Source organism: Anopheles coluzzii, chromosome 2 (assembly GCF_943734685.1).
Source record: "Anopheles coluzzii chromosome 2, AcolN3, whole genome shotgun sequence".
NCBI classification, from domain to species: Eukaryota; Metazoa; Arthropoda; class Insecta; order Diptera; family Culicidae; genus Anopheles; species Anopheles coluzzii.
In genome coordinates this window covers 47301645-47323900 of record NC_064670.1, presented here as the reverse complement: position 1 = coordinate 47323900, position 22256 = coordinate 47301645, and the positions used below count along the sequence as shown (strand labels likewise).

The 22256-nt window shown below is 43.8% G+C and overlaps 1 protein-coding gene across 8 annotated transcripts in view; it reads right to left on the bottom strand.

The window, feature by feature from the left end:
* The window catches only part of LOC120953002 (afadin), a 63475-nt gene that overhangs the window by 28928 nt on the left and 12291 nt on the right, over positions 1 to 22256 (bottom strand). For 6 of the 8 annotated variants that reach the window (XM_040372642.2, XM_040372644.2, XM_040372640.2 and 3 more), the window contains exons 2-6: positions 9840 to 10352; positions 9011 to 9119; positions 8611 to 8804; positions 7954 to 8400; positions 7711 to 7792 (exon numbers count right to left, since the gene is read on the bottom strand). In XM_040372642.2, the coding sequence (XP_040228576.2) occupies positions 7711 to 7792; positions 7954 to 8400; positions 8611 to 8804; positions 9011 to 9119; positions 9840 to 9953 (946 nt within the window). In that variant the 5' untranslated portion in view covers positions 9954 to 10352. Of the gene's footprint in view, positions 1 to 3508; positions 5538 to 7710; positions 7793 to 7953; positions 8401 to 8610; positions 8805 to 9010; positions 9120 to 9839; positions 10353 to 22256 lie in introns of those variants that run through there. The other 2 variants (XM_040372646.2, XM_040372647.2) reach the window with 2 other exon arrangements.

Below are 22256 nucleotides of genomic sequence, written 5' to 3'. Positions count from 1 at the left end.
CGGTGGTTGTTACCACCGAGTACATTATACATAAATCGATAGCATAGGGCACACAGCCAAAGCAACCACCGTACCACCGGTCCGTACACCGTCAAGAACTTTTCAACTTCCTTGTTTCCATCGATAAGGTGAAGGAAATGTACTTCGTCCGCAAAAGGTGGCCCCGGTGGGTAAGAAGCTCACCACGATGACGCGCGGCTGGGGTGAAAGGTCGTGTGTGGTGCTTCGGGGGGTGTGAGTCCGTTGTCCCAGTGGCACTGAAGCAAGGACAACGACGAGCAGAGCAAGGAGGTAGCAAAGCGATAGCAGCACGACAAAGCAACAGCAAGAAAAAAAAATCGTCTATGATACGGGCAGCTCGGTGAAGGTAACGTCGTCACACGCGCGCATGAATATACATATGTATATTTTATTTTCATCTCGTTTGACATGCATACGAATCGGGTTGTTAGCCAGACCCCGAACCAAAGAAACCACAATCGCGAAGCAAGTGAACATTTTCTTCTCCCGTATCACACAGCGGGGAAAGCTAAATATTGTGCCCCGAACGCGACATCACAGCGTGTACCGGAGTTTGGCCGAGGCACCACAGACAACCCGGGGCCAAAGAAAACAGGAAAAGTAAGGCGGAAAAAATCCGTCACACTAATGTCCGCAAGGTAAACAGCACACTCCGCAGCACTGTTTGTCTCTTGAGAGTAAAGGGGAGAGAGAGAGAGAGATTGTGCGAGTGAGTGAGAGAATGGCACAGCTTTGTTCACGAGCTGTGAAGATTGTAACGCGGGCAAGACCGCAGAAATATCTGAATGGCAAGACAACGCCACCAAAGGCTAAGGCCCTGTCTACATGGGAATTGCTGGCAGTGTGGCCCAGTTTAATGTACCATTACTGCAAGATCATCGTTTTCTGGTCCTTCCGGTTCCCAGGTGCGGGGCTTATGAATAATGGACACCGATGCCCGGCGGCGAATAGTCAACGCTTGTCGCGCTCTTCTCGACACCGAACAACACACACCGTGCGGTGTGTACATGACCGGATGCAACGTGTAACAGTGTGTCTTCACACATGCACCAGTGGCAACCAGAGTAGAGGAAACAAACCAAAACACGGTCCATCCCTAGAGCAAGCCGTGCAGAAAATGGCCGTTTGAGCCTCCGCGTATATCAGAGCATTGTTTGCCCTCTCCAGTTGACTTGGGAGGGTACACACAAACACGTAGCGTGCCGAAATACGTACAACCGCATGTAATTCTGTTGCTTTGCTATCTCTCTTATTGTGCAGCCAGAATTCACACATGCACAGAAAAGGAAGAAACTGTCGGACAAATTTAACTTTTCTGTTCCGGGGTTCAACGAACTCGCTAGTGTAACTACAGGCACAGGAAAAAGTTTTCATTGAATACTGTGGAGCACTGTTTGCTCATGTTTCAATTATCACGTGTAAAACTTTTGCCCGAAGTACAAATATACACGCACACACATTTATACTTTCTTCCTTTTTTTCACAGCGTTTCACACTCTCGCGTTCTTTGCACAGCAAAACTAAATAAGCAGCCTCAATTAAAGCCATACTCCACCATCGTACCCTCGCCGTCGTTGTGGGTTCTATTTGGAACACTTTGCACGCGATGATAATTAGCACCATTAGAAGGAATAAAGGGGGCTGGGCCTGGTAGGGAAGTAGTTAGAGGTGAACGGACGGTTTTTTTAATCAGATAAGCATTGAGCGCTTAAATGTTCAGGAAATGTTTGCTAAGCTCGAGCCTTGATGGGAAGGACGACATTAAATGCTGATTAAGTGTCATGTCAGAGCAAAATATTATTAAAAAAAGACATTACTTCGCCTAGCTTTCTCTTTTGCTTTTGCTTGTAAAAACAATTAATCAATATTTAAAACACGAAAACTTGGATAAGCACTTTAACAGCTACTCAAGCTGTGCTTTGAACAACCACTCGAAAAACAACTCATATTTGATGTTTCGATAATTGTTAATCAATGTTCTCAACAGAAATCTCCACCGACACCACTCATAAATCAATTAACCCTTCTCTGAAACCCAACATCTATCAAACCGGTTACACGTAAAAGCTAATCACGCTTCTACGTTTTTGTTTTGTTTTTTGTTTGTAATAAGTTATACCTCTCCGTCAAAATCTATCAAGCGTCAGAGCGTAACACAAAAGCGCTCCTGTAAAAAAAGAAAAAAAGAAACAGTTTGTTTCTACCTTTCGCACCACCGGTTGGGATCGACACGCGTTTTCTCTCCCGCTCGCTCCTTTTTTCGCGATAAAACAGCCAAGCAAATTTAATTTTCCAACTCAACTCCCATTCTTCGCCAGAAGTCGAGCAGGAGGTAAAACATGAAGTCGAGCAGGAGGCATGAGTGAAAGGAAGTGGTATACTAATACCGTTCTGCAACACGGTGGAGCGCAGCTAATAAAGAATTTTGCCTATTCCGCTCGGGAATAGTCGGTGCAAAAAAAAAAGTGTTGCTCCATCAGCGACCGGGCGTCTCCATTGCGCCGCAGGAACGCGAGCAATTATGCGTGCTTATACGGACGTTTTACGCAAGCGGCATAACATAATTAACTTCTTCTAGCAAATTGTGATCAAAGCGTGTAGTGTGGAAGCAATGTGTAAATGTGAAGTATCCGCACGTCTTAATATGGTGGCAAGCATCAAGCTGCTTGAAAAACGACTTCGCCACTTCCATACAAATAAAGGTACACGATGGAAAAAAGCTAATTATGGCGACGAAATAAAAAATGAAAGGGCTTCTTTGGACAACACACGGAGAGAGAAAATTAAATCGTAAATATCATGCATCGTGGAGGGTTGTTTTTTGTGCGGTGAATGCGGCACTTTCCGAAATCACAGTCACGACACACGAAATGAGAAATGTCAACATAACGCATAACGCCATACACGACGCTTGTCGCTCGGGTACTCCCAAAGCAGCGTAAGTTGTCTCAAGAGCCTACACAGCAGCTGGAAAATGGGTTGTGAGGCAGCGCGAACAGCAGGACTTGATGCGTTTGTTGTTTCGGCTTTCGCTTTCTTAGCTGGCTCAAGGACAGGATCGTGTCCTTCTCTGTTTTTGTATGTGCGTGTGCGCGTGAATGTGTGTGAGTGTTACGCAGCTCTCGCTAATGGAAGTGGTACAAGAAAACACATTATAAAAGAATGAAAGCGAAACAGTGTAGCGGCCGTAATGGTGCGCTACAGCAAGAATACACATTCTCAGTCTTAGACCGTATGTGTTAGCTCATTCTTTTCGCTTTTCGACACTAAAGACTGGCGGAATTATTCTGTTGCGTTGCATGGTTTAGTGTGAGAAAGGTTTTAGAAATGTTAAAAATCCAACCTTAAGCACTGTTTCAACACATTCCTTTCAAAATAGCGATGCAAAAAGAAATATTTTCCTTTTGTTTTTTTAATTAAAAAGTCTCAAAACGCTTTAAAACAAGCAAACAACATAGAAACAGTAACAGATATAGTTTACACTTACGTCGTATGCCCCAGTCCATCATGGTGCCGCCGCTGAGAATTTAAGTCGATTGTCACTGATCGAATGCCAGCGCATGGGGGTGAATGTTGAGCACGAGTAGCACCTCCGAAATCTATTAAGATATATTGTGCTATCTTCTTGTACAAATGTGTAACACCCAACTTAGACGTCGCGCGCCGTGTTGTTTGTTTGCTATTTGAAACTGCAAATCTGGTTCTGGTTCAATCACTGCTTAAAATCTGTTGGCTTAAGCTTATGCATTTCCGATATGCTTGCACAATGTTAGGTAAAGCTTTTCGTTTCCGTCCAACGCTCTACTGCGCCACGTGTTCGATATAGGTTCCGATATATACTCTCTGTGTTTGTGATTTAAATCAAGCAGAGCATGCGTAACTGAACGGTAGCAGCAAAACGTAACACAACAAAACCCCACTTTAATTATTCAAAGTAACACAGACGACACAAACTGAGGAGTGTCACTTTTCATTTCTTAACGATGTGCCGGACGACATCGTGGAGCCTAAGGAAAAGAAAACAAGGGAAACCCCCAATCCACAACACATGGCGTAAGCAAGGCAGGGCTGATGATAATGGTCGACGGGACGTGATTTTGCAACAAAGCTTGACTAATGAGAAAATTAACATGCCGTACAAAACAGCCGCGTACAAACTGTTTCTCGCTAACACGCTACATTGTATTGATTTCCACCGACATCCCATTACACATACACACACACACTCAACTCAGGAAGTGGCTGTGTGTATCTAGTTTCAACTGTTGCCCCAAGTGAGAGCTAAAGTGCATCATTCTCAGCGTACGATGCAGCGCGCACTCGAGAATGCATTTGTATCTATTTCACAGAACACGCTCTTCCGATACACCAGCCAGTAGTGCAGTTTTCTGAATCGTTTTCCTGTACCAGTTCGTAGAAAATTGGATCAGAGAAGAAGCTGACAGTTAAAAACTTGAAATTTTATGCATCGAGCACCTACTACACGAATCATACACCACACACACACACACACACATATATATTCGATTGGAAAACCACTCGAGAGTAACATAGAACACGCTCGTCCCCACACTGCTCCCACTCAGCAGCTGCTTTTCGCTCCAACACTGCCGTCGCCCCACCATTTGTAGCTTCCAAATGGTATTGATTGGTTCTGTGAACCGCTCACCATTATTCGATCTAATAAACCATTTTAATTGCCTTTTCCTTTCACGAAACTGCACAACCTCAAGAGCGTTGGTTTGTGCATCCACAACCAACCCCATTCGCCAGATCTGCCGCCAGATATTTGTATTCCGGCGCTTCAACGTTTCGAAAACTCGCTCACGGCTGATGAGGAGCAGCAGAAGCGTTGGTTCGCCGAGAGGGTAGAGCGGCATACCCGACGCGAAACACCACAGAACGGCCTCGGCGGCATTTTTCTTTCGACGATAATCACAAACACAAACACAACAAAACGCCGCGACCAGGCGGCCAGCGACAAACTAATTGGGACACAGCGTTGCTGGCAACTCCAGCGTAGAAGCTCTTGTTTGTTTGTGTTGTGCCGTTTACACTATCCCACTTTTTCTTTTTTATTCGATGGTGACGCATTGGCCAGCAGCATTTCGTCGCCTGTTGTCACTCGCATACACCTATCGCTATCACATTCATTCGGCTAAATTTCCTGCTACTCGGGAAGATAATTCACGTCACAAAGATTCACTCGCTCGTGAGTAATGTTTCCCTCGCTGGAACTGTTTTGGTGATTCTCCCCCATCACACACCCAGCGAATACTATGCTCTCGTTCCCCTCCACCAGCACCCCACCGGGGGCAGAAGAAAAACACAGACACACACACGGGAAATGCTTGTGTGCATTCCGGTTCCGGAACAGGGAGCGATGTTTACCCGTAACCCGCACCCGAAACTTATTGGTCTGCACGGTGGGAGAGCATGTTGGTGACTGACTGCCGAACGCACACGACACTGACCGAGAAACGATGCGTTGAATTTACGCCCGTCACGACACTTTTGCTCCCGCCGCCGGACATTCGGTCGGTGTGCGATACCAGCGCAGCCAGCCAGCCAGCCAGTTGCATGTCGCGGGCATTAGAGTATTGCCGTGTCGTGAAACGCGCTCCGGGAGTGCGAGAATCAAAGTCCCGAACGAAAGAGAGAGAGAGAGCGAACCAGACGAGAGCAAAAATGACAGCAAAACTCTCTGGAAAACGGGGCTCTCGGGGTCTTTTCCCGTAGGATTTTATGACAGATTTTGTACTCACTGTTGAGCATAGCTTTTTAGCATTACATTCGTTCCACCAAGATACTAAGGCGGCGGTGGATGGCGGACGAAGTGCAACGCGACCGCAACCGAAAAAGAAAGCGCTCACAGCTACAGGTAAAAGGAATGCTCGAAGAGCACAAGACACACGCATTTTGTGGTAGTAGTAATTGTAGTAACAGTAGTAGAAAATTTACAGGCGAGCGATGGTTGAGTTGATTGTTAGTGATAATCCTACTAAACAAGCTGAGAAAAGCGTTCTTTCTCTCTCTCGCGCGCGCGAGAGTCAGTATCAGTTTGACCTCCAGCCCACTACGCCGAAAGACACGCTCTAGCCCGGTTGATAAACATTTCACGTGTCAGGTCGTATCGCATCAATCATCGAAATTTGGTTGCGGGGTGGGTTTTAGGGGACAAACAAAAGTACACTTTTTCCATTATTATTACGCACAGCCCAGTTGGCAACGGCAGCAAACAACAAAACGGTCACCGCGCGGGTAAATTACACCATAAATCACCACGCAATCATAAGAAAGGCTTTCAAACAGTCTAAGATAAGCGATCGTTTCTAACTTCTTTAATTTAGCCTGAGTCCGTCCCGGCATTGTTTCGCTAACATACCGCAAAGAGAATTGTTTAACCATTGGCGTTGGATTACTTCCGTTTCGAAATGATCGTTTTGATGCCTTTAACATGTATTATTGATTTACACGGACACTGACCAAGTCTATCCTAAAGAGTTGGCAAAGAACGGTAGTACACAGTAAACATCTTCATCATTATTAGCCTCGCAAACATTAGCTGCATAACGCTTAATGGGTAAACTGCGCCGTTATTTCATTTTATCATGAAACGTTGGTGCGCTTGGAAACATCCATCAACTCATAATTATCTGTGAGGCGCACAAAGACACATACACACACACACACTCTGTGTTTGAATCATAAAATGTGCAGTGCTGATAAACTGGGAATAAATGGTGTCCACCACCAGGAAGCAATTCTTTCACGTGCGTCGACATATCGAACAGGTGATGTGCTTTATCACACTATATGGACACTGCTGGGCAGACAACAAACAAAAGCAGTGTCAGCAGATAAGAAAATCCAGTATTGAATCGTACCCTATCTTGACAACGCTCTTTAATTGGTTCGTTCAGTGCAACGATAGCAATGTAGGTAAAGATTGGAGGAAAAAAACATGTCTTAAAAAAATTAAATCAATAATAGGGGACAAAAATTCACATAATTGAAAAACATGTTTGTGCTGACTTTGAATGTCGTCAAAAAATCGATAACGTTTTACCACAGTTGATACCCGCCGTTAGTTGCTCTACTGTGCAACAGATGGCGCTGAGAAAAAGCTTTTACTTTTGAGCACGCATTCTGTTCCGTGCTGAGCCTGGGGTTGGAAGAATTTTAATAAAAAATATTAGATAAATAAATATGCTTGGTTTCCTTAATACAATTACCCTTAATTTAACTAGAGCAATCGTTGTTACAAACAATTTTACATTTGATTAAACAAAGTCAAATGCGATGTCATGCAAACACATTGGTTGCCTTCATGTGGCCAAACAAACAAAATCATACTTGTACACACGAACGAGGTTGTACAATTTTGGGTCAATGTCGATTCCTTGCCTTGCAGCAGTTTAGAAAATACAATACGCACTGAGTTTCGCTTTCAATTGATTGCTGGAGCGCTCCTATTCCATCTCCAACCCCTCCATCAACTACACCAACAACAATGGATTCGATGACAATTGGTAGGTGTAAACGCTGAATTATCGAACAAAATGTTTTTAGCTAACCGTGGGAAATACTGCTGTGCTTCGAATATTGTAAATCAGATTTGGTTGCGATCAAGGTGAAATATTGTGTTGGAAGAATAAATATGTGTACTGAATCGGGGGAGCCACTTACCTCGAGAAGTAGGGTGATTCATTAGAATAGAGAGCGGACACTCGTCGTCATCAAGGATATACTCGGACCCGTCGCTGTTAACCTACGGAAAACGGAAAATGTGATTAAATTTACATCAACTGTTCCGAACCCCCGCACTTGAAGTGGGATTCGCACAACTAATCCACCGACCACCAGCACCCACCAGCGAACCTTTTGCGTGTAGTTTGTTTTTTCCTTCCACACGTGCGGGGAGAACCTTACCTGTACGAGACAGTAGTGAAGCGGATCCACCTTATCCATGCCATACTTGGACAGCATCTCCCGTACAACGGCCTGGGCACAGTCTCGAATAGACAGCAGCAGCGTTTTGTACGGCACGTCCCGGCACAGACTTTCGCCGTAGATTTTCAGCGTGCCGCCAGTGTCCGGCCCGCCGTCCCTCGACCGGAACTGTTGCAACTTCTTCTCCAGCTTCTGCTGCCGGCGGCGCCGCATTACCGCTTCCGGGTTGGAGATGGATCGCGTAAACGATGTTTCCGGCAGCTCGGTGTACAGCTTCTCGGCAACATGGTTCTCGGAATCGGGCCCGCCAGTACCACCACCGGCCGATTGCAGTTTGTTCAACTTTTCCTTCTTTTTCTGCTCCTTCTTTTCGCGCTTGGACAGTTTGCGCTTGAAGCTCGGCTGATCGGTGATGCTGTCGAGGGTCTGCGAAGGGCAAAAGTACAAAATTAGCACAGTTAATAAAAGCACACTTCACCGAACGGTTCTCGTGTCTTCCAATGGCATTGTCCTCCTTGCCAACAGCAACAAACGCAAGAGCACAGGCAACCAGTTGCAGCGCTGACAAGCCGGAGTGTTGTTGGAAAAGGTCAGGATGAGCTACTCTTAGCGAGAGCATTACGTACGCCTACTTACATTTGTCTTTTGGGCACAATTTTTCAACAGAAATCGTCCCTCGCGATCATCGTTATGCCAATTGAGCTGCACGAGCAGCGGCTTTTCGTCCGGGTTTAGCTTGCGTTCTTCGCCGTTCGCATGGACCACATACAGCGCGTAGTTTGGCAGGGAGAGCATTCGCATATCGGGGCGAAACTTTTCTATCAACGTTTCTGTAAAACCGGAAATAATAAAAGACATGATAAGCGACGGTACAACACACACACACACACACACACACACACACACACACACACACAGAGGATATTGATAAATTGTTTTCGCATTGTTTGGGCTTGCGTTCCGCTCCCGTATAGGGTTTCCCACGGCAGAACGGAAGCCCCATGCGGTCGAGCAATATATTAAAGCAAAAACTTACCGATAACGTCGGAAACCGTAGCATCGGATGCGACACGGATACATTTGGTTGCTACCTTTTGGCCCTCGTCTTGGAAGTAAAATCGCATCACTCCGTGGAATTCCAGGTTCTGCGAAAGGTGAGATAAAGAACAGCATGGCATGGAATGAGACGAAGCTGTAATGGGTACGGGTACCATCCGGCGGTCGTGTTATCGCTTTGAAGCGCCCAATAGGGCGACACGAACCTGAATGTCATTTCCTCGAAATAACATTCATCGTTCTTCGTCGGGCAAATCCGCACTCCGGTAGGAGGCAGGCTCCTATGGAACGCACCATCATGTTGGTGGCACTCATGCGCAACATATCAACGGCTAGAGGGCATGACTAATTCTGCCAGACACTGTCGTCTTTGCGCCGTCAATTGGCTTCAAGCATCTTGAGGAAGTTGTTGGGACAAATCTATGTTCAATTTAACATAATTCATACTATTGCCAGAGTGGAAGAATGAGGATCGTTCCGCAGATTGCAAGGTTCAACAAACTTTGTGTTAAAGCAGTACTCGCGTTCATGTTTAAGCACATTCCGGGACATGGCAATACTTGTTTTTCTGTACAGGTCACAACGACCGCGGCTCACATATTTCGTGGAATTGCAAAATTGGCAAACAAAGTGTCTTTACAATGAGGAATCAACTTTGACATGAGTCAGTGTGCTGTAGCCAAACTATAAAAAGTCAATATCAAAATCAGAAACAGTTCAAACAGTGCAATGAATTTCTACGCTAATGATGGCGTTCTTCCTCAAGTTAAACTCGGTTTTATATGTTTTTATTGGCTCGGAAAACTTACCTCGTTCGGCTCGGACAGCGCGAATATATCCAACCGAACCGTGTTCCATTGCTGGATGACGGAACGGAGTGTTTCACGGTCAAACATCCGTTTTTCGTTGAGCGACATTTTCATCGAGCGATGGAGATATGACCGGGTGTGGTGGGTTAAGATGCGATCGTCTGTTGCCCGTTCATTTGCCGAACGCGATGAGTAAACGACTTACGATTTTCCGACCGTAGTCAGCTTTGGGACCAAGCGGTATGCCCTTGAGTCGAAGTAGCACTAGTCAATCACATACACACACACATACACCCCTTCCTTGTCGGAATGTTCAGCGCCAAGGAAATGCTTCACAAGGAGGAAAGCGAGATAATTGGTTCTACGATCGTGATGATGCAGTAAGATTTTTCTCCTTCTAGCGGTACCAACAGCAGCTGTTGCACACACTGTTGCTTCTCTCTACATCAGCAATATTTCCTTTGCTTTTGCACGGTTACTTCTCGATGGTCGGCGTGCTGCCCCTGGAACGGTCTGAAAGAAAGAAACGCAACAGAAAACAAACGTGTTAAAAAATGGAGCAAAGATTTCTTTCCACACCACGAAAGAGAGACAGAAGAAACGAGAACCGATTACAGGCAAGTTATGAACATTCAACCCGGTGGTAATTGTGCTTTTATTACGATCAATTAGAATGGGAGCGCACAAACAGTGGAGGAAGAGAAGAATAAGCGCATGGGAGTACTTCCCACCCGTCTATTTACTCTGAACGGCAATCTTTGCACAGACGCACCCCGATGACCTCCTTCTGGGGAGGGACACAGAAAGCTAAGGCATGTCACTGGTTAACGCCGCCCGGAAGAAAATATTTTAACAATTTATCATTCTGTTGGCTTACTTAGTGGGAAGAAAAGTCAGTTACGTTAATAGTTATAACTGGATTTGGACATCTACAACAAGCATATGAATGCTAAAAGCCTAGCAGAAAAATACTCCACTAAAGCTAAGCCGACGGGTACACTGATCAACGAAGAAATCCCACCACAGGTAACGATAACCCCCAATACAGTAACGACCTAATCGAGAGAAAAAAACAATCATAAAACATGGAGTAATAAATGTTTTACCATCAAGTTTTTTTTTTATCATCATGCTAGTCGAGTTATGTTTGCCTTTTCCCAGAATTTGTTCTTCTCCCAGATGTACTGTCGTGTCGCATTATTTCAGTAGCGCAACTTTGTCCCAGTGCTAGCAGAAGGTGGAAAACAAATTGAGACGTTTTCGCGGTTGAATCATTTTCGGAGCCTAAACTTTTTTGCGTGCGGAGAAAAGAAAAGGATCGCAAGTTCCTTTTGCCAACAACCGCTGACGCGGTGGTGATTGTTGTGAATGTACGGCAATGCCCCCGAGATGAGGAGAAAACGAGAAACTCTAAATTGAACCATCATGATGTTGTCGTGAAACGAAGAAATAAATTTTAAAAGAAAACCAAACCATCTTATGCATTTTTAGTCGTGCGTAGTACACCTCCCGCATCCCCCAAGCCTGCGTCTCGTGTTTGCCATTTTCTAACAGTACAAAAAGCAGCAGAGGTTTGTTTGGGTAATGAATAAATTGTCGGTCATGTAATTCAAATCATGAATGATGAGAGGACGCAAAAACGGTATGTTGACACAACACAGTACAGTGTATACACAGCGGCAAAACGGCGATGTACAATTGTGTGATGAATTTTACCATCGGTAGCAATTTAGCTGGTAAACAAATAATTTTTCACATCACTTCGCAATTTAATTGAAATATGTGTTCCTCCATACTGCTAAGGGACAAGCGAAACCCCATCCGAACAGAAACTTGCACCATTAAAGGATGCATCATTGCTCATTAAAGCAATTCCCTGTTTAAACGAGCGGTTAAATATTAAAATTACAACATAGTGCGTGAATCTCACCTAGTGCCTAGTGCTTAGCTGAGTGTTCAACAAACAAACAAAGACGTACGATACAAAGATGGGATCGTACGATCTTCTAAGGTCACTACATCTGCATCAGTACCTAGTCTCAAAATCGTCTCGTTAATTTTGCAGATTTGAGTGAGTGAATGGAGGAAAGTCACCAGGAAAAAAAACCCGAATTATCTGTACCATTTAACACAAGCTCCTCATCTTCCTGTCTCCTCCACTGCATACACCGATACACACTGCTGAAAAGTACCCGGAACCACCTCAAACCCCGTTGTTATGACAGTGAGCCGTAACGCATCATTACTCACACCAGGCCGGAGATCAAATAGAGCAAAGTAAGGTAACCTACATATAATTTCTCTTCGCCCCGCTGCTGGCTGTCTGTGTTCGGTGAAATTGCTCGAAGGAACGTTAATTCACATTGGCGACACAGTTCCACCACCCCAACGCACCACTGTGCTCTCCTCCCTGGAGGTGGAAAACAATGGCTGTTCGGTGTGTCACAGAATGCTTAATGGGCGTATACAGCTAAGCATATATTTTATGCTCGCAGGCGCGCGCGCGCTCGTAGCACTTCGCCCGGGCACACAGGTGTGCACAGGTACGGGAAGATGCGTCGCTTCCATGCAGCACACCCCGCAACAAGACAACAATTGACGAGCGTTAGCGTAGCAACCGAGAGGGAGAAGAAGGAAGCAAATGCAGGACGCAGTGCGTGGAAGAATGTCCGCCCGGCTCCGGAGCAACTTACTAATGGGGCCCATACTGCTCTTCGGGGAACTCCGAATCAGCTGCCACCGCTGGCAATGGACACACCACAGTGTCTATATGTAGGCTTTTTCGTTCGCTGAATTTAAATGATTCATTGTGGAATGTAGAATCCAATTATCTGGATCTCTCTTCCCTGCTCTACCTTATTGGGCAGGCTAATACGAGGCTCTGGATCAAGACACACTTCATTTCGCCATTCTTTTTTTTAAAATAGATTAACGCCTGGCACTGGCAGGAAGTATCGATGTGATCGTTTACTCCAATAGAGTACACAGTAACAAAACCTACACGAACACGGCACAGGGAGTAACCAGGGAACGGTCGTTTGGAGGGAGGTGCAGATTATTTGGCGAGAAAAAAGAAAAAAAAAGTTTGATAGAATTCCATTAGCTAATTAATCCAATTAGCGACTTACAGGGTAAACAATTACGCATCCCACTGTCGTTCAAGCAAAGCAAAATATGACAAAAGGTTGGAATAAACTACGATCTAATGCATCACACAATATGGAACACAATAGAAATAGATTGAAATGATAATAAAGAGACTTTTTTTAAGCTTTACATGTAATTTCCAGGCCTTTCTAAACATTTCTTCAGATAACGGACAATATACAACGAGTCATATACATTTGCTTGTATTGATTTATCACAAACTCATCGAGGCATCTTGGCGTCCTGCTGCCGTACACACACACACAATAAATCGCTACACTGTGCACATAGTGATTTTGGTTTATTAGATCGATATTCTCGGCTATTTGCATTGTTTTGTTTGTTTCCTTGGTTTGTCCAAACTGCACGTACATATCGCCGCTAATTTATTATCTTACTCCCCTTGGTTCAACTGACAAGCCCACACACACATACAATAATAGGGTAGGATAATACAAACCGCAAAATTCCAACCATTCCGACCAACGGGTATCGGGGGTGGAATTTGGTGGGCGTTCAGTGTAGATGACACCAACATAAGAAAGAATTTGATCGATAACTCCACTATCGCAAACCGAGTCGAGCTGCTCGAACGAACGTCAAATAGTTGCACGTACTGGTAAGAAGGGGGGAAGAAGCCGCATTGACAGGACGGCACGGAACGTGTAATGTGTTTTTTTGTTGCCACGAGTCCACAAATAAAACTAAAGGGAATAGCAGTGCTAGAACGAAATTCCTAACAGAAAATGAACTATTATTTCTGCGTAACTGGTGCGTACTGCATTAAGTTCGTGTTTTGTGTCACGTGATTAATTAACTACGGCGCGTTAAATCCTTGATTTGTAAAACCTTGAATTACATTACATTTACATTTACATTACATTACAGAGACCATTTGGTAATCTGAGCTTTGTTTGAAATGTTTTGAATCTTTCGACAAGAAGCAAAGCATGCGAAAAATGTATTAAAAAGTCACCATCACCATTCCAGCATGTCACTCTAGTATACATCAAACGAAGTTTTTCGGTCATTCTTTTTACAATAAATATGCCACAAAAATATGCCTCCATCTACAGAAGATCATTTGGCACCACGAACAACAATGCAAACCAGCAACAAGCAGCTATCTAACCTTTATCCTTATAGCATAAAATGTATACACACTCTCCGAAAAAAAAAACAAGCTCCAAAGGTAAACCCGTGGGTATGGGAGCCGTCTCGCAGTAAGTGTGGGAATTTAAAGCTTCACTGCACCCACGGAACAACCGACGGATGGTGGTGGTTCCCCCCAAAAAATGGTTCTACTTCCGACTACGCACACACGACAAACACTCCGCACTTCATTCCATTTCGCTTCCCCTTCGCTGCCTGTGCGTATTTAATGATACAGTGCACCCTCTTCTGAAACGATCAAGGTGATGGTGTGATCCAGCTGGTTCTCGATGTGTGTGTGTTTGTGTTGTGTGTTTGTGTTCGCAAAACATTTGAAGAACCCTTCGGAAAGCGTATACATGCAGTTGAGCCATGGCATAGCCATTACGGGAGACTGGCGCGTACACGTGGTCATTGAAGTGTGCAATTTCCCAGAGCTGTTTATGGCGCTATCCACCCAGGAGCTTTGACAGCTCGAATTTTCTCTCATACAATGGTGGTTGGGTCTCGATTATTGGAATGTGGTGTAACCAACCATTATAAATGTAACAAATCCAGTAGAAAAAGGCTCCGACTTAGTTAAAGCTGTGATGTAGGGCAATTAAAAGAGCATTAGAGTTATTCATTATTAATAAATTTTCACCTTATGAACAACAAGCCATTACATTTGCAAAATATTGAAAATCGACAAAACATATTTTTGCAATGTGAAGTAATAAAAACAACAGCACATAGGTGTACATATTTCAAGCTATTATCGAAAAGCTTTCACCTACGCACTTTTCCATTAAAAGCATGCATCGGCTGTTGCATACGCTGCTCATGGTTCAGCATCCTCTCCGATGAAATGGGAAACAATCTGCATCCAGCACGTATTTTGCATGAAGTTGATTCCTATAAATTGAACGAAACTTCATGAGCTCTGATACCTCGAAACGGTACTGGGTGCATGAGCATTGAAACTGCTCGCAAAGTTTGTGTGTGGGTAGGTACTGTTTAATCCCGACAAGCTCAAATGAGAGTTCATCGTTGAGTCAGTAATTGCATGACATATACAGACGACATGTGAACCTCACCAGTGTGTAACGATCACAGCATCGAATTAATTAGTTATTAGAGTTGAGTAAGTCTCAATCTAGTTACATATGTACATTTTTTTCATAGAAATGTATCCTTCCTGCATAAACAAACGGAGAAAAAGTGTGAATAGGATCATAACTGAACCTTCTCAACAATACTTAGTATCAAGAACCATTTTTGCAGCCGTCAGTACAATCGTTCATCAAACGAACACAGCGCCAACAGCAACAGCAAAAAAGTAAAGGGATTGACTCTATTCACTAGTAGTTTGTGTCTACTCAAAGGCAATCAGTGCAATCAGGGCTTAAGTTGGGCGAAGAATTTAATTGACCTCGAGACGGTAACTGCTCGCGGGAAACGACGACCGAGCATCGCATCGGGCTCGCGGTAACAACAAGAACGGTCCGGTCGGGACAGGCAAAACTCACGAGATTGCCATTCCAACTCTCGCCCAACAAGTGGATTGATAGCAGAATGTATTATGTCGAATGATTCATTCGTTTGCACTGCACTCGGGCAGGCAACAATAATTTGTTGGGGCGAGAGATCAAATTGATGACGAGGAGCATGATTCGGAACGAACCATAGCGCACCCTTGTATGGAGGGCCACATTGTTTCCCATGGCAGCAGGAAAGTGTACTTTCGCGATGGTAATTAACTTGTGCTGTATCAATAACACAGTGCAACTGCTTCCGAAAACATCACCCAATTGTATATGAATCTTAATTTAGGACTAGAGCGAGTTCTAATAATGTATGCTTGAATTGCAATGTCCAATAATTCAGCGAAATTCGATAAACATTTTGCGTTATATAAGCTAGAAAATAAAACTAGAACTGGATGCATACAATTTACAGTGTAATTGAGGCTAGCGTGATATGAATAGACAACAGTATTACATCGACTTATTTATGAAGGGATTAATGCTCTCGAATATCAATTCCAAAGATCTACTTACGTGAAGAAACTACCCTGAGGTCAACAAAAATTAAAACATTTCAATATTATTGTCTTAATGCATATTTTTCATGAAGATTTTTATCAGTAAAACTCTTCCTTTTAAAGGACAACTTGTATAACTATTTGCTCATATATGTCTTTTTAGTATCGAAAATTGAAGCCTTCTTGAGACAATCATCTGACGTCTGCCACGGTCAGTTAATAATGACTGTTTTCAACTGACCTGGATATTGTTTACTTTTTTGGTATAATATTTCTTCAAATTCACCCACACGCTACGAGACACACTACTGCACCCTGGGTCCTAATTAGCTTCCCATCCAATTACAGACAGGCGACATTCTTCATTGAGCAGATCTCGACGATGCTGCACCGCCTTATGAAAAACGTTTGCATAGACACAGAGATTCAGCTGCTCTCATATGCTACCGGCACAGACAAAATCACATCTTCGCATCCCATTTTGATGGATATTCCCCGTCAGTAATGATGAGACAACCTCATTAGGAAGCTACCTTTGCTATTTGAGCCGTTGCCAGGGCTATCCTTTCAGAGCGAAACGTTGATCCGGCTGGTGCCAATTTTCCTGCAGAAAGGGGCTGCTGGCAAGCCAGGTAACACAAAACAACCACCACTTCGAAGCCGTCTAGACTGCTGGCCGTGGCAGGCGACTCATAGACGGCCTATCTATCAATGAAAGACAATAGTCCAAAAATAATATTTCGTGTTTCTTTGCTCGCGTAGGGAAAAAATATAATTTCTGCCGAACATTTTATCAAGATATCGTGCACGGGGTTAACCTATTAATTTTACACAACATTTATCAACCTAAAATTAAAGACTCTTGCCTATTGCTAATCGTCGTCGTCGATAGCGTGCCTCATCTCTTTGCTGTTTTTATTCCAGCAAACATCCCACTTCCGGCCTTATCGGTCGAGTGAACACGGTGGACGAGGAAAGTACCTGAACCATGACGAGTCGGTTTTTGTTGAATCAAAGACACGATCCATAAGATAGAATAAGGTTAAATAATTAGTATAATACACATAAAAATTAGAGATCACTTTTTCACATGAAATGACATAAATACTAATCTGATGGCGGTTGGAAAGTCTCTGGAAATACTAAACCATCAACCTTAGGGACACCTTACCAGTTTTAGACATCTCTATTTCTTCCAAATACAAAGGGTTGAGCTCCGTCTAGGTATCGCTAACAACAATTAAGCCTATTGGTTTTGATTCTTTGGTATGAATGGTTTAATACATTTCCGAGGTTAGATTAACAAGCAGTTTCATAACCTCCCGGATCCAGCTCCTGGAACTACATACATCAACAAAAATCTCATTTATGGACTTAACTTATTTTTACAGATTCCGATAGCTTATCTTTGACATGAATAGCGCACATTTTCACGCATACACTTCGTCAATTTGCAGCAACTCGCCTGTATCGCTCTCTCGGTTACCTATAAGTACCATTCGCTACGGCAAAACTTAAATAACATGCCACTCCATTACAAAGGTAATCAGTTTTACTGCACACTTCGCTGCACATTTTGACCATAAAACTGGCATATTGTCTGGGCCAAATCTTGCTTCTTGCTGCAATTGTACTTTGGTAAACACAATTGCTCAATACGCCGCACCGCACCATCGGATGCTTAAGTGTACCCTCCCGCTGCAGCAGGGAAATTGTCTTTGAAATTGTCCGAGCGTAAGCGAGAGTCCAAGTTATACTCAACCGATTATATCCGAACTGCACCCACGAAACCTAAACGAACTGGCATAAACATCGCGCGCTCTACTTCCTTTCGATTCATTGTGCGATTATTCCACGCTATCTATCTGCGCTAAGATAGACCCAATAAACTGGAGAGGTTACACTACCAGCAAAGAGGTTGAGAAAATGTAGCGCAACAGACGGGCGCGCGCGCATAAATCGCGCAACCATTACAGTACGCATTCGACCGCGCGCGCGCTCATGCACACACACGCACACACAAAACGGAATGCATTTTTGGGATGCAATCTGAGTTGAGACAAATCTGGGCTTCAGCAGCAGCCAGACACACCAATTCAACTCGTCTGTTAGTTGTAACAAACCAACGGGGAGGAAGCCACAGGCGGGGTGATGTTGAATAGCCGGCCGTTTAAGAAATGTTTGTAAATTTCCCCCCGCCCTTGCACACACAAACACACACACACACACCCAAACTTTACCGTTTTTACGGGCGATCTTGCAAACGTTGCGCCCCTTTTGCTTGGCTTTGCATACACACACACACACCCCGCCCATGTTTAAATGCTGGGCTTGGCGCACTGCTGCCCGCTGTAAAAATGTTCCTTGCCATCGTGTGTTCACAAGACCACATCACCAAGAACGAACGAACGGCAACAAGGAGGAGAAGAGGATCGCAAACGCGCGCGCGGCGGCATTTTTTCGTTTCGTTCCGTACCGCTTGAGTTGAGTTTGTTTTTTTTTTTCTAGCCCATCTCTATTTTTTCACCCCTTTTCCCGAACTCCGCGGAACACGATCTGGCCGGCTAAAACGTGAGAAATTTGGACGACGCTTTTCAATGGACACAGCCGGCCACAAACAAAGGGAACGGGGTGTGATGAGGGGGGCTTACTAACTAAGGTGTGGAAGATGCTAACGAAAAAACCCCAACGAACTAAAAAAGAAAAAAAGACGCATTACTTCCGCACTCTTTGCAAGGGAGTACTCGCGCACACACACAAGCGAGCACATTGGGTTACATTTGACAGCCGGGGATGGTTTGAATACAAACCAAACAATTTGGTCTGGGCTCATTAGACGGCCGGTTTAGTTTTGCCGAACGCGAAAGGGGTTGCAAAAAAATGTAAAAATCAACTGTGGCAATTCTGCAAAGTTGTTTGAAAACAATTCGCAAAGTTCCCCCAGGGTCCGGCCGGATCAGATTCGCACAAGAAACGGCGACCAAACACACACGAAGCTGGCATGAGCGGTGCAGTAATAAACAGGGACACAGCATTCCCATCTCGTCGTCGATTTTTTCAATGTCAGCGAATGCATTCGCAATGCAAAACAAAACCCACCACCCCACATCGAGTCGCATGTCGCAGAGGGAACCATAACGCAGACAACAGAGGCCTGTATGAGGCGAGAATGAAATAAAACTAAACAAAACGACCAACACTCATCATCTGCTGATTGTGTTTTGCTCTGCAAGACATTCCCCATACATCACGTACGTAACCGTTGTGCACATGCGGAGAGAGGATTAGATATGCAATCGGGGAGAGCAAGGTGGTTCTCTGCCGTTGTTATTTATGAGAAATCAATTCACACATGGCGCGATTTGTTCGAGAAACTTGACGGGGGTTTTAACACGACAAAAAAAAACATCTTTTGTCCATGGGTATGAGTGTATGAGAATGTATTGCATAAAACATACATCGACAATTGTGATTGCAGAACCATTTTTTTAACGATCGATGATCGACAGACAACCTCCACTTTACGGCAGAGACCATACAAACACAATTGACGGCCGAGGAGAGAGAAAGAGCGAGACCAAACACGCTCAGCAAACTACTACTCGTGACATGAATAATAATATTCCATTCACGGTACCAACTCCCCGAAACATGCCAACCACAGTCATCCAATATGACACACTCCCCGGCAAGTGGAGAAAATGACAAGAGCAGCAAAAAAAAAAGCCGGAAAACTTATGGCTGACATACATCATTACGCGTTCAATTGCATCGAATGACAGTGAGTAAACACACAATATGTCATAAAAATATTGAATTTCCCCTGCAGTCGGCGCATTCTTTCGGCCGCTTTAATGGAAGCGGCAAAATATCGTAACAAAAATGGTAACTTTTTCACATATTCCAATAAAACCAAGTAGAGGGATGGGGCATGGGTGTTGCTCACATTCTTCTGCTTGCGTATGATATATTTCCAGGCGAAGCGATACCGAAACGGAACGAATGATTGTTTGTAAATAATGTGTTTATGCTAAACAAAAACAAAGCGAAGATGTTTTCAGCATTTGCATTCATACATTAAAGAGCATTATCGCTATACAAAAGTCATAAGAATCCATATATTTATTTTGTGTTCAACATTTCTTTTATATTCATTATTCCAATTGTTTTCAATCAAGATATTGACATATTATCCACATTAAAATTACTTTCTTAGTATGTTTTACTTAAATATATGAATTATATATTTATTTATACTTATTTCATGGAACTTTACACAATCAAAACATACAGCCTAGGGTATGTCGAATAAACTTGCGTATAATTATTTCACCAAACATTCCCGGCTAAATACATAAACGATTGTTCTTTGCTCATAACAATAATTGCTTCTCATTTTCATACCAAAATCTTACACAAAGACATTTATGTGTTCAATTGGTTGCGTTCAGTGCGGAGAAGCTTTACGACAAAGCAAACAAATTGCAGAACAATTTACAGCAACAGATGAGTTACAGCGACAGCTTCTGTTGACATCTTTTATTTTCTTTCCTCCCACCGGAAGTCTACCCGTAGTCATGTGATGCTAGAGAAAGTCAAGTTTTTTTTGTACGAATAACACATAACTCCTTTATCAACTCAACCGCGGAATCTGATACTGTGTGTGTATGTGTAGCCTAACGATAGAGCGTATTTTTAACGATCACGACATCCTTCCGGTTCGAAGCGACACAAATGTCAATGCAATGACGAAAATGTTTCACGCAAACAGTTCCGAAAAACCAGACAAACACGGCCCAGTGAAACCTCGTGTCAGATCAGCGCAGAGGAGAGGAATTTGGCAATGGTGTGTAACGGGCGGGTACATTTAACGACAAAGCTTTGTTGTGCTTACAGCTTCGTACCGTTGTTTACGGTAGCAACATACACAGTGGAGAAGCAAACGGAGGGGCGAAGGAGGAGAAAGCGCACGTTGAGTAAAAGGGAAAGTGAACCCAAAGGTGAATATTACGACACCCGAAACCACTCGCTTTCAAATGCGACCACCAGCGACCAGTTCCCGGGAGAGGAGTGCGTTCGCGGTGTGCCGGAATATGATGAGACAAAATATCGGACGGACACAACACTGACTGTCACTGACGTGAAAATCCATCTCTTTTCTGATTTTGAGATTTGACCTTTTTTATCTGCTCCATATCCAAACCCCGTCCCCAAGTTACCGCCGAATCAAACGGAAATCAATTTTATCTGGCAAACAAATTGAATATAGCCTTTTTCTGCGAATTTGTGTGACACGGTATCCCTCCGGCTTCCCCATGGTGACAGGCGCCGGTATGATCAGCGGGGATGGCAACCCGTCAATATCGAACTAACGAATTGGTCAGATGCTTTTTTCTTACTGTTGTGGCACTGCTTGGTAGACCCTGGTAGACTTAGCCGCCTCAAGCAGCCCATCGATGGTCCCCATTCCTGAGAAAAGGTTAATTTATTTTGCAAAATGCATATGGCAGTCGCTTCAAGCATCTCACTACTCTTCTGCCTACGAAATTCACTCAAACAATGGTATGGACGGAAGAGCAAATAGCATAGATGAGACAGCTCCTAACGTTGCCCGTTTAAATAGATTTTCTTTTTTCTACTTATTTTATTTGCCCGAAAGCTGTATAGCACAATGTTTCGTCATAAGACGCGTAACATCGTTTATTGAATCTGTTTTTTTAGTCCTTTAGAAACAGCTTGAAAACACAAGAATTTTATTAACAAGAAATGAATTAAAACTAAAATTAAATCTAAATAAATTATTATCACGTGACGGTCGCAGCCTTCCTGTATTGCGATAAGCATTTAAGTTTTTTGCAAGTTTTAAAGCATTTGGCGCTTTCAAACATTTTTTACATAGGGTTATTTGCATCAGTGGTTTAAATTAGTGATGGATAAAGCTGGCAAACATCCGTAGTCGACTCAGATCCGACTCTGAAAATTTCCGACCAGCATTATCCGGATCGTTCAGAGCCGCCTGGAGTCGTCCAGAGTCGGAGTCGGAGTTGTCCGGAGTAGGAGTCGCCCGGGGCCGCTATCGACCAGATTCGACAAGA